The following is a 13,636-nucleotide window of genomic DNA, read 5'->3' as shown; positions in this document are numbered from 1 at the left end:
GCCTGAGTAAGAGGGAACAGTGGCTTCATTCGGACACTGGTCGTTGAAGTTCTTTGTGCATGAGATTCGCCGGGAGGACTTGTTCAAGTACAGGTGGCTGTACCCTACCCGGTCTAATTCAAAGAAGTTTCCAGGTAGTGTTGATGCTGATGCTGCTGGTTCAAGGTACACACTTTGAGAACCATTGCAGTCGAGAAAAAACACGGGAGGCAGGGAGGTGAAGCAGAGCAGAGGACGCATCTTCAGGTGCAGCCACTTAGCCAAACATTGACTCTTGACTCAGATAGTGAATCTGTATATCACCAGTGTGTATAGACCTGTGTGACTGTCACATTGCCACGTGAGAGACTCAAGAGCCAATGGCAATGAGTTAGCATTCAGATGGCAGTTTTTAAAAGCCTTCAGTGGTGCTATAGAAATGCTTGGACTTTTGCCTATTTACCTTGATGTTCTCATCTCTCCCTTTATTTTGACTTCTAATGAAGGAGCTTTGGTGACAGTATTACAGATATGAGCCTGAGCTTTAGAATAAAAAATTAGAGTATCTGGTAAACTTTGCCGTTTTCTCTCTGCTTCATTAAAACTGAAGGATAAGCTATCAAAGCTAGAACCTGGTATAATCTTGTGTGGTTTGGTAGGCTAAAACAATAAAGATCTTACTGTTGTTCATCCTTATTGGAATGTTAGCCAGTATAACAAAAACTCAGAATGGTAATTATATCTTGTATTTTACTTTTATCTAAACAAGATCTTAATGTAAGAAGCAGTGGGCATAGTGGAGGGCATAGTCCAGCAGAGGTGTCTTAATCAGATGTGCCCTTCATATCTTCAGAGTGGGATGAGGTCAGCAGTTTCCATTGAAGATTTACCCTTTGTGGTGTCCTGCTTTTTGAAAATATTCTGTCTGGACAAAAGTGATTAAAATTTTGTTTTTCAGTGTATAAAATATAGTACTTCAACCATCCCTAATTACAATAAATGAGCTTTATTTTTGAGCATTGCCTAAGTTGTGTTCTGCAAGACAGTATTGTTTTTTGAGATGTTAATAGTTGTTCCATGGAAAAGAGAAAATGTGCTTAGTCTCAGTAAATCGAAGAATCGCTAGGTTGTACAATGGTAAGCTGATTTCCTATTGGTGGACTTCTCAGAACTTTTAATATGCTAGCTTTGCTGTGAATCTCCAAGATTTGGAATCTTCTGGGCAGCATTTCCCAAACCTTGTCAACCTGGAACCCCTTCCTTTCGGGGCATATTTTATGGGACACTGATACAGAACACAGTTTGAGAAAGGCAGTGTTAGTTGTTTAAGCCTTTTTAATTTTGAATTTCCTTTTAACAAAGGGAACTAGCCCGTACAAGGGAGATGGACATGATATGTCTAGCATTTCTAGAATTAATTATGTACGATTTAGGGACTGCCGAGTAGACCTTCTAATGATTTGTCAGTTATTAAAACTGTGATAGAAAGTCAGGACATGTAATCTCCTCTACATTACTGACTGGTTATTTGGAGGCTGAGAAGTTAAAGGACCCTTTGAAAGTGTGGCTCCTTTGCTCTTAGTACCAACCTAGATTATAGAATACCATTTAAAATGTTTTTGAGGATTTCTTATTTGCTCTTAAATAATCATTTTTAAAATAGTTTCCTAGGCCTGCTCAAGACTCCCAAAGGTATGATCATGACTATAATTTGCTCATATTTTGAACATGAGAAAGAGAAAAAAATGTTATTGTATATCCTGAAAGTAGGACCTATTGAGCACAAACTTATGTACTTTAAAAATCTAACATATTATTTGGTGACAATTAGTCTCTTAGTGATACAAAACTCTTTCGGCATACTAATAAGGCAGAAAAGTAAATTATTTTTTGGAAGATTTTTAAGCAAAAGTGATTGAAATAAAAATGCTTTCTTGCTTCACCACTGATTGCACCACAGAATGACCATGTCTGGTTTCTTGTTTCAGTATAACCAGTACTCAGTACACCCTGCTGAGATTTATAGGCATAGAGAGGCATGTGGACCTGTGGTGTGTTGTGTGTGTTCTGCTGAAGTGAAAAGATTTGTAGTACACAGATGAACCTCTTTAAAAATTATTATGTATTTTAATTTATATTAAGAAAACTATAAAAAGCTTTAGAAACCAGGATTTTAATTATTTTAATACCTGAGACACCATGTTTTCAAAAAGAGTCAATTTAAAGAAAAATACTTGGCGAAAGATAGTTTAGGTCAAAGGGGAAGGAAGCAGAGATTGAGGAGTCCTGAGATCAAGAAGATGCTTTCTGAGGAGGAAGATTTGAGCCTTAAACTGGGAAGAAACACTGAAGAGTCAGGAAAAAGAAGCAAAATCCTGGAGGAGGCCAGAGGGTGTGGAGAGGCTAGCAGTGGACAGGAAGGGGCCACTCCCTCCACTATGTCTGGAAGAGAATTGAAGATTAGTTCAGTGTGGGGACAGGAAGGAAGTGGGGCTGTCATTGCTCATGGCCTGCTGTGACGCCCACTGCTCTTTCTTAATTGTCATCATCACGATAGTAATAACTATTGCAGCTACTCCTGAAGCAGTAAGTCAGAATAACTAGAAAATAGGTAATAGTGATGCGAGTGGGCAACTGTAGTTGGACTGCATGAGCCTCAAAGCACAATGGGCTTTTGCACATATTTGGAAGAATAATGGTTTTTATCAATTAAGGAAAAAAGAACACGACATACTAATATCAGGAATGTAAGAGGGAATGTGATTCCAGATCTTAATTGGTATGATGACAATAAGGAATATTATAAGCAACTTTATGCTAAAAATAGAGATAGTGAGGAGCCAGGACTTTGGGGTCTTTCAGGTATTGGCTGTAAAGAATGTATAGTCTTCACCAGAGAGAGTGGGGCAGAAAAAGCAATATTTTCAGGAAAGAACTACATTTCACTTAAAACCTGTAGAGTCTTCTTAGTAACCCAGAAATGGAGAATAGCTGAGTAGATATTGAAGAGTTTATAAAGAGAGAATTTGCAGACTGGAGTGAGGCTTCCATAAGGCACAGTTGGAAAGGGCCGGGAGATATTGTTACTACTGGCCATCAGTGAGGACTTAAGAAGGGTAAGAGAGAGAGTAGGAGGCTACAGGAAAATAAGGTAGGCCCTGTTTTCAGTGCCAGCGGCAGAGTCCTTGAAGCTAAGGTGGAGCTCTTCCTGCTTATTAAAGAAGATGAGAGTGGAAGTACCTAATGCTAAAAGCTTCCTGGAGCTTCTGGAAATCAGAGGAAATAGACAGTAGCCTCTTGACTAGATGGGCAGGATCCGTAGTGTTTGTTTGAAAGGAACACTGAATCACCAATTCAAAGCCTCATTTAGGACTGAGGCGCCTGGGAGTTTAGGTAAAGAAAGATAAACCTAAATAAGAAGGACGGAAGATAGAGATTTCACTGTCAGTGAGCAGCAGGAACAGGTGGATCTGTATGATAAAGAACTAACTAGAAGTCTGAGAAATGGAAAATAATTGTCATTGGAAAACAAGTAAAATCGATGAGATAAACCCTTAACAGGGCACATAGAGAAATAGTGAGTTGAAAGTAATACTGAGAAACTTCCCCTGAATATAGCTCAGAGAAACTAAGAGAAAATATGAAAAATCTGTTAAGATTCTCATTTCTGACATATCCTAGCCAGTTCTTTCCCTGAAGGAAAGTAAATATGCTGAATAAAATGTTTTGCGTTGTTGTTTCTTTTTTTAAAGCAGGGCTAAGCTGGGAAGAAAGTAAAGAATTCACAGAAACCAAAACTGAAACGAAAGTGGGAATCTTAAACTAAGTAAGCAGTAAGTAAACCTGGGTTTCACCTTAAAGGGACCTGCCAAACCTAGGTGATCTTGAGCATGCCATGTGACAGCTACACGCCATCTGCCCAAGGTGGGGGGGGGAGTCCAACAGGAAATCCCTTGCCCAAAGCTAAAACTTTACAGAACTACATTAGTATAAGGGTAATAAGAAACCTTCCCCATAGAAGAGGACAAACCTGGGTGCTAGAAGTAGGGAAACATTCTCACACGTGAGAATTTGTGACACCTATGATTTTCAAAAATCTGAATGGCCAGTAAACATAGGAAAAAATGTCAGTTATCAGGGAAATACAACTTAAAACAAATGCGTGATAGCTTCCTGTATATCAGATTACCAAAAAGGAAAGTGGGAATTTAAGCCCCCAAATGCAAATTTATGTCCATGAGAATGTGGAGAAACTGGAACTCTGTCATATACTGCTGACTAGAATATAAACTGGTACAACTACTTGGGAAAATAATTGTGACAGTTATTATCCAGTAAAGAGGTGCATTACCTTCAGCCCAGCAATTCCATTTCTGGGTCTCTCCTGTGGAAAAGTCAGGCACACGTGCACAAGTACAAGGATGCTTATGTGGCAGCAGGCTTATAATTGCACACAATTGGAAACAAGCCAAGGATTCATCTTGTTGAGAACATATAAATACATTGCTCTCTAGCTGTGCAGAATACTGCTGAGCAAGGAAAATAAATGAGTTCTGTGTCTACGGATATTGATATATCTCAAAATCATAATTAAAGCAATCTGCACAAGTCTGCACAGTATTACCACTGATGTAACTTATGTGAACATGCAGGCAATATTATATGTCATCTTTGGATCTGGAAATATGGTGTAGTAATAATAACATAAAATATTCGCATGACTATTAAACACCAAATTCAGGTTAATGGTTTCTTCTGAAGAGGGAAGGAGAGAGAGAAATAGGATCCATTAGAGAGAAACCAGGGTATTTCAATATATCTGTGATACTTTATTTCTCCAAAAACCTAAAGCAGATGTAGCAAAACATTAAGATTTGCTATAGCTGGGTCAGGTTCTCCAAAGCTTATTGTGTTATTGTCCATACTTTTTCTGTACGTTCGAAGTATCTCACAGTATTTAAAAAGTAAGAGTGAGAGAAAATCTCTCTTTATATAAAAGGAGGTCAAAGAACAATACTGTCTTAGATTGGGTTTTCACTGAGCTGGAGTTTTGGGTGCAGAGTATTTATTACAGACACTTGTGGAGGAAAGGGGGAGGGAAAGCAAGATTGGGTAAAGAAGTTCAAATACTCTGCAGGCTGGCCCAGCCCACGGGGAGCTCTGGAGCAAATCTGGGGCCCACCTTTGTCCACCCACCTCAATCAGTGGCTGGCTACAGTCTGCCCAGAGGGCATGCCCTTGAGCCAGGGCGTTCTCTGCAGTTGAGGCACCCCTGAGGTGGTGATGGCTGGGGCCGCAAGTCCTTCCCTGGCTTCCTGCCCAGCTCTGTCCACCATACAAAGCTTGAAAATGAAGCTTTGTTTTCTTCTATTCCTTTGGCTTACTGTCAGAATATTTATTGGTGTATTTACCTGAGAGGGATGAGGTGAACATAAAAAAAAGCTTTCAAACACATGTGAACAGACTCCATTTTATAGCATATTAATAGCCTTGACTTTCTTTCTAAGTTTGTGTCTATGGTCTTGTGTGCCAGATTTAAGAGGAAATTGTCGTATGCTAAACCATTGGCAAATGCTTTTTTTTTTTTTTATAAGATTTTATTTATTGGACAGAGAGAGACAGTGAGAGAGGGACACAAGCAAGGGGAGTGGGAGAGGGAGAACCAGGCTTCCCGCTGAGCAGGGAGCCCGATGCGGGGCTCGATCCCAGGACCCTGGGATCATGACCTGAGCTGAAGGCAGACGCTTAACGGCTGAGCCACTCAGGCGCCCCTGGCAAATGCTTTTAACATAATTTTCCTTGTCTTCTCAAAGGAGAGCAAAGATAGGGTCCCCTTATAATTCACATGCCCAGTTTTGGATACTGATTTAAGGATTAGCCTTTACAATGTAAGTTTAAACCACAGTGTATGATAAAATATAAATTTTTAATTTATAGGCGGTATCTCTGCAATCATCTTAATGAGTGTTATTTTATAAATGATTAGGTGTGTTTTTGTACGACTGTGTAATACTGTCTTCCTCATCAGGCAGTCTAAGAAGCTGGTAGAGACAGAATTGTCAAATATTTATACCTGCTTACCCATCTTGGTGCTAGTCCCATACGGGTGTTCGGTTTATATTTTGTAGGTGTGATATTAATGATTTTGCAACAAAGCATACATACATTTTCCTTGTAAATATTCACAGGTATTAGGTAACCTTTACAAATTTCATGCTTTATGTCTTCCTGATATTCTGCTTTCAGGGCTTTAATGACATCCTGCTAATGAGAAGTGTGAACAAATAATGGGCAGAATGATAAACGTAGCTGGTGATGTTCAATATTCTAGGTTCATGGCCAGTAGTGATATGATGCGGACTTTACTCAGTCTGTACGAATGGTGAAGGAATTACCCAACTATTAAATGAAAAATGTAGCTACATCATGGGTACATAGGTTCTCCTAACAACTTGACTACTGTAAATGGTTTCTGTAGGTGCTTCAGTCAAGATTTCTAGTTGCAAGAAACAGAGACTGACATGGCTAGTTATGCAGAAAAAGGCATTTATTAAGTAAGTATTTGTGAATACCCACATTTGTTGCAAGGGCTGGAGAACAAGATTTGAAATTTAACTTCCAGAAACAGCGTCTAAATCTGTGCCACAAAATTGGGTAAATGAAGAAACCACCGATGCTGCCACAAAGCATCAATATAGCAGCCTGTGTGGCGGTCATTTCTGTATTAGGAAGTTGGCCTTGATGCCTGTTGCAAGGATTGCCGCAAGAAGGTGAAAGAGAAAATAAGCTTCCTGTTTTCTGATGTCAGAGTCTTAGTTTTAGCACCTGAGTCACAGTCTGACATCTTCTTGGCAGAGCCAAAGTCACCATATCTCTGCTTCTGAGGGAAGGAATTATGGGACAGTAAGTTCCAACTTCTGCCTTCAAGTGGGAAATTTCCCAACCATTTCCTTGAAAGGATGCTCAAAAGGTCATAGATAGCCACAAACATGATAAAAATCTGCCGAAATGGAATTTTTTTGTATGAATGAAAATTTTTTTCTGTTTTAGTTTGAAACATACTTTAATCCTACCCTGGTAACTTTTGGCCATCCCCAAATGAAGAAAACACAGCCGCCCTCCATCCCTAGTAGCCCCTGAACTCAGAACGCAAAGGTAATGTGATGGCTCTGAGAATATTTTTGGATTCACAGATGGTCCTTTTCTGGCCCAGCTTGGTACAAGCAACCAGTCTTCTGGGATAAGAGTGTATAACAAACAGTTGAGTAAAATAATTGAAAGAATGGAAGTGTGTCATAAGAAATATGCTGTTTAAGGGCAAAGAAAGACCAAATGTGAGATAAGCATAAGACTGTTTGCCCTTAAAATCAGTTATCTTAGCCTGATACTGAATGTTGTGCAGTTATTATCTATCTGGTCTTTCGTTGCTAAACATTTCTTAAGAACAGAGGTCTAGGAAATGTTAAACAGAGGTAGGAAGCGTCCCACTTCGATCATGTTGTACAACATTATTGAGCCAAGTATTATTCCTTCAGGCCATGCCCTATATACCCACACCAACTGGGCTCATTAGAGAAGTATTCTCAGTATCAGAAAGCAGTAAGGAGTTCAGGGACTGTATCTTAAAAATTATTCTAAGAATAGTTTGTAGAATTTACAAAGCCAGTGCTGTCAGTAATAGCATGTTTGCCTGATTCCATGGGGAGCTAATACACTTCAATTAAATTGTTTTAAATTTTTGCATGGCAAACAAATATGTACATATTGTCATAAATAATATTTAAGGTAATTTTATTTCTGATTAGTTTCTAGGTTTAGGGCTCATATACCTGGTATTTTGAACTAGCAGTCATTGTCCAGTTAAACTACTTACAGTTCGGCATTTGCTTTGAGTAGCCTTGTAAGGAGATAATATGGCACAGGGGAGCTTGAGGTGTAATTGGAGGTGTTATTTGTGGCTTAAAGCCTTTGGAGTGTACTTGATTTGATCTATAGATGTGTTATAGCATAGCACCCTTCCTATTTATTAAAATCTTGTCAAGTTAGAGCATCTTGTCCTATGATAGAACTTCCTTGCCTTCATCATGTGGTGTAGAATGAAGAAGATCATTTCTTTAGACAGTCTTCCCAGCCTTTAAATACAATTTTAAATTCTGTATACTGGCTCAGACTTTATTTTTTTCTCCCCTTCACACAGGGACACATGAACAATGAACGTGTTATTTCATAACAATAGAAAAACTTTATTGATTATATTGCAGATAAATATACCAAAACTTTTTCTGTAGGGTTGGAATGATTTTTTTTTCCTTAACAATTAAAAGGCTCTGCATCAAACGTGATAAAGTGATTCTCATCATGGGAATTTACATTTTTTTCAATAAGTATGAAAGATAACAAATTACCTCTTGAGGCTGAAGAGCTTACATTGGTTGGTGGACACCTGACGTAGACATATCAAGGACTCTGCAGACCTTACGTTTAATACAGCACTGTAGCGGAAGTACTCTTTGCAAACCTCAGTTAGGAGAACAAACACAAAAAGCAAATAAATATCTATGTTTCCTATTCCAAACAAAGGCTAATATTCTAGTGCCTTTCGGTTTGAAAAAAAGTACAAATCAGTAGGTTATCTAGGCCCACAATTCCACCCAAAACTTTAATTTCACAAAGCCGCACTAGATATAGTGCTATGTTATGGGTATGTTCCTGTGTTTCCTGTGACATGCGTTCACATGTATATCTGTCTTGGCGCCTTATATGCCTTTTATTTCCTTGAATCACAGGAACTTCAGTTTCAACGACTCACCCGAGAACTGGAAGTGGAAAGGCAGATCGTTGCCAGTCAGCTAGAGAGATGTAGGCTCGGAGCAGAATCCCCAAGTATCGCCAGCACCAGGTACAGGGCCAACGGCTCTATTATTTTACATGCCTTCAAGTTCCATGCCTTATTAAGTTGTCCTGGATGTAGCAAATGATTCTCTTAGTGTTGTCACCGTTAACTTGCCTTTCTGAATTGGACACCAAAACTGTCAATTTATTCTAATTTGAGAAGCCTCTTGCAGTATTGATTATCCTTCAGTCCTGTGCTTGAAGTGTTTTATATGGCATTGGTAAGTTTCTGTATGCTACCTTTAGAAGTTTGATTTTGCATATGTAGACACAGTTAATGGATGTTTTTCACAGTTACTAATTATTTGGTAAAGCTAATTGACTTTGAAAACCTGGTATTGACTTTTTTTAACTAAGAAATATTTCTAAATGATAACATTTAAATAGCTTTTAAAAATGTCTTCGGTTGACCTTGAGTTTATCTAGAACTCTGTAAAACTGCCATACAAAATAATTACTAGATGAAATAATTTAGTGTATTCACATAATAAATTGAAAACCAATATATTACTGGAATAAAAAAGCCATGCTTAATCAGAATTATTGTTTCGTGTTTAAATAGCCTGTTAAGCTATTTAAAAACATCATTATTACTGCCATAAGCACCAAATGGTGAAATCACTGCTTATCCTATTTGTGGATTTCTTTGTTGTTAATTACATATTCTAGTAAAGCCTACCATAAAATAACTTCTGTTGCTTGCATTTTTAAGCTTGGTTTCTTTACTCATATGTAGGTATGTACCAGCAGTAGCTTGTCTCTTAAGTTATTTCTAACATCGTTATTGTTCTACTTGTCAGTATCGTCTATTACTCTTAGCCAAGAAAGCCTTCTTAGTGCACACAGTGCTGTCTGCAGTTCCTCCGTTCCGGCTAATTGTTGCTGTGGATTTAAAAATATTAGGCTGATAAGTTGTGTTCTCATGAATTTTTTCATCTCCGACCCTTAAGAGTTGTGCATATTGGTATGTTTAGTAAGGCATCAAGTATACAAATAGGATTAATAGAACTTTTAAAACATAAATATTTAATTATGTGACCATATTTTAGTTATCCAGGCAGTTTTGTTTTTGTTTTTTAGAAAGGGAAATAACAAGCAAGGGGTAAAATTGTAAATCAGATATTTCTAACTCTGGCTTTATAGTTACTCAATGATATAATTTATCAAGGAAGTTAAAATTGTTAAAATTTTAATTCTATTCAGTATTTTTATTCAATATTTTTAAAAAGCTATCTGTATCTTCAGCACCAAAAAGAAAATTCACAAACTCGGTAATATGGTATTGTATATATTTCCAAAGACATAAACCCACAGACTTAAAAATACATAATTTTATATATGGAAAATTTAATTTAACGAATTCAGTTTGGACTTTTATTCTGGCAGCATAGCTAATTAAACTGACATAGAAATGCTCTTGATAAACCCCTAGAAATACTTGATATATCAATAAAGCAAGTCAATACATACAGAAAATGGCAAAATAGAAAGGAGAATCCCCAGGTACTAGAAATAGGAAAGAAACTGAAAGCCAGAGCCAGAAGCATTTGGAGCTGCCTCTCCAGGAGACCTAGGTTGACTGTCACCTCCTCCCCTCCAAAATCACTAGAGTCTTTAATACCTATGTAGGGCCCCAAGAATGAGGCCGTGTATATTTTCAAGATGGTACACGTATACTTAAGATTGCTGTATTAACCTGTGACCTCAAAGGGGTGCACCCATGGTAAACTCCCAAGATTGTACCACATGTGGATTTGGAGCCCAAATGTAATTCACATTGTTCAGAATCCCCAGCTGAGAAACTGGCATCACTAAAGATGCGCTCACAATCAGATATAAAACCTGAGTCAAAAAAAACTCAACGAGTGAGAATCAACTGGCAGAACTTTAAAACTTCAAGAACATGCTGTCTTTGGAGGAAGTCTGATAGGTGTGCACAGTGTAACAGGTACAAGGATGTTCATTATAGCATTATTTGCAAAAAGTAAAATATGAGAAAGAACGTAATTATCCATCAGGATGGAAATGGGAAATAAACAGTGGATAAGTGGACTCAAGAACAGTTAAAATGAAGTAATTAGATTACATGTATGAATATGAACATCTTTGCAAAACAGACTACTGAGTGAAAACCACAAAGTGTAAAAGGATATGGGAGGATATCATTATGAACATTTCAGAAATATATGCAGTAGCACTGTATGATATTTAAACAGTGTTTGATATTGTTCATGAATGTATGTATGTGTAGTAAAAGTATAAAAAATATTTTAGAATGACACCAATTTAAGATAGTGGTACCTCTAGGAAGGAAGGGAGGAGGAAGCTATCAGAAATTAGGCTTTAGTCAAATCTGTAACATGTTATTTACATTTGACATCTAGAGCAAACATGGCACAATATTGACATTTGTTAAATGGGGGAGTGGTTGATATGTGCATGGCTCTTAGATTATTTTCTGCACCTTAAGTTTTATAATATTAAATAATTTTAAGGTTACATAGTTGAATTACCTAATTCCATAGGTTTGTTTAAAATGTTAGTAAAAATACATGTTATAATATTTACTCTGAGTGATTTTGGTGTTTTGTCTCTGGATCTCAGTGCCTAGTGTGGTGTGTGGCATGTCACTGACCTCCATCAGTTAATTTTTGGGTGAATGAATGGATCCTGCAGAAAGGGAAGCTGGGTTGACCAGAGAAAGGGGGAAAGCATGCACAGAGGTATACAAGATTCCCCACTGTGTTTGTATTGGAGCACCAAGAGGTTCAAGTACCTAGGATGTGTCCTAAAAGGACCTGATGACTTATGAGGTTGAAGGGGTAATGCTGGCATCTGATTGGAGAACTGGGAACTAAAGTGATGATAAGTAACCTTCATTAGGTCTTAAAGGAGACCTGTTCAAAGTTGTTTTTGAAGGTAGTTGTCCTGGTAGTGTAGTGCATAAGTTAGAATGAAAAGAGACCAGGCAGGGGCGCCTGGGGTTTAGTCGTTAGGCGTCTGCCTTCCGCTCAGGTCATGATCCCAGCATTCTGGGATCGAGCCCCACATCGGGCTCCCTGCTCAGCGGGAAGCCTGCTTCTCCCTCTCCCACTCCCCCTGCTTGTGTTCCCTCTCTCGCTGCCTCTCTCTCTGTCAAATAAATAAATAAAATCTTTTTTAAAAGAAAAGAAATGAGACCAGGCAGCAGGCTGGGAACCTATTATGGAATCTTACAGTTATGAGAAAGGCTGTTTTTGTCATTCAGTGAACACTGATTAGAATCATAAATGATCCATTCTGATTGTCCTACTCACATCTCACCTTGGATTCTCCTGTATTCTTGATGCCCTCAGTGTAATGCTAACCCTTCCTTACAGCCTTTCCTAAGTTTCTCCTGGAAGGGCATCTCTCTTCATCTGAACTCATAGCTGGTTGTGCCTTTGTCAACTCTCCTATGAGGTGGTAAGGCCCACCCCACCCCCATAGCCCCGGCACAGTGCCTGGTGCGCGGCAGGCAGGCACCCAGACAAATGCTCATTGTATGAATAATGAACCTCAGCAAAGCCCCGTGTGTTTTAAGCTCAAGTAAGGATGCTTCACCATGAGGTTATCTACTTGGCATCTTTGGGTTTCTGTCTACGCTTTCTCATATCTGCCCTCTTGCAGTGTGCTTTTCAGGGACCTCAAGAAGACTATTGGCACAGTTACTTTGCTCTGTGACCACCAGGTTTTCACACTAACAAGGAGCCCATTAGAAAGCAATGTTAGTGAAGGAAGCATAGGTTTTTGTCACTTGAGAGATCCCTCTGTCTTCCAGTACCCACCAACTATCACTCTCAGAACAAGAATCTAAAGATACAGAAAAACAGAAATTAGCTCTCAGACCCACGGCCTCTTTCCCGTCAGCCATTTCTGATTTGCTCAAAGGAAATTAAAAGTGGGACCACTGCTTATGGCCAGAAAGCTTCCTTGGATTCAGGTCATTCTTACATGAATTGAGTTTAGTCAGCAAAACAGGGGATTTGATAACTAGTTATTTTTCATATTGTTTTATTTAGATCCTGTGTCAGAGTTGGTAAGGTGACCTGTAAGATTTTCTTAGGTTTCCTAGTCCGAAGATGATGTTATAATAACCCAAAGGGAAATGAAAAGTATATTTTTATTTACTTTTTCTGTTGTTCAAAGCATTTGCTATTATTGGCCTTACCCTATGAATTAGAAGAAGGAGGCCGTGGCATGAGGTCCTATTTAATAAATGATTCTTATATATTGTGCTAAATAATATACCGTGGAGCCCTGTCCCAAAGGAGTGGCCCTAGAACGGAGCAGTTTGGTTCCCTCACACTCGCAGTACCAGCGATGGATTTTTAACCCGTGCCATGAGATGTTCTCATTCTCTAGGTGGACAAGCTGAGCCTCTGCTTGTTCTTAACTTAGGAGCAGGGTCCTGAAAAGTGAACAGTTGCCTTTGGCAGTTTATTTGTAGTATGTGAGAACTTAAAAAACAAAAATCGTTACAAATCATTTTAAAATCTTAAGTGAAGTAATTGCTTAGTTTCAATTTTAATACCTCCTTGGAAATCTGGTTCTAAACAGGTTACTAAAAACCCCATTTCTGATATGATTTCTCAGTTGCTTTATTTACTACAAAAAAGCACTAATAACCCAAGCAATATCAACATATAATGATCCTTAATCTGGAATTGATGGTGCTTATATCCTAAGATGATATGTTAAGCCAAAAATAATCATTGTGACTTTGAAAAGCCTGAAAGTGAGTTAT

At 38.4% G+C, this 13,636-nt stretch overlaps 1 protein-coding gene across 1 annotated transcript in view; it reads left to right on the top strand.

The window, feature by feature from the left end:
* PKP4 (plakophilin 4) overlaps positions 1-13,636 on the top strand; it is a 235,408-nt gene that overhangs the window by 120,771 nt on the left and 101,001 nt on the right. The window contains exon 3 of the mRNA XM_040644689.1: positions 8,766-8,878. Coding sequence (XP_040500623.1) covers positions 8,766-8,878 — 113 coding nt within the window. The remainder of the gene's footprint in view (positions 1-8,765; positions 8,879-13,636) is intronic.

The sequence above is a fragment of the Ursus maritimus genome, unplaced genomic scaffold (genome assembly GCF_017311325.1).
Source record: "Ursus maritimus isolate PB19 unplaced genomic scaffold, ASM1731132v1 scaffold_1, whole genome shotgun sequence".
Taxonomy (NCBI): Eukaryota; Metazoa; Chordata; class Mammalia; order Carnivora; family Ursidae; genus Ursus; species Ursus maritimus.
The sequence above is the reverse complement of the archived record's forward strand: the minus strand, read 5'-3'. Positions and strand labels throughout refer to the sequence as shown.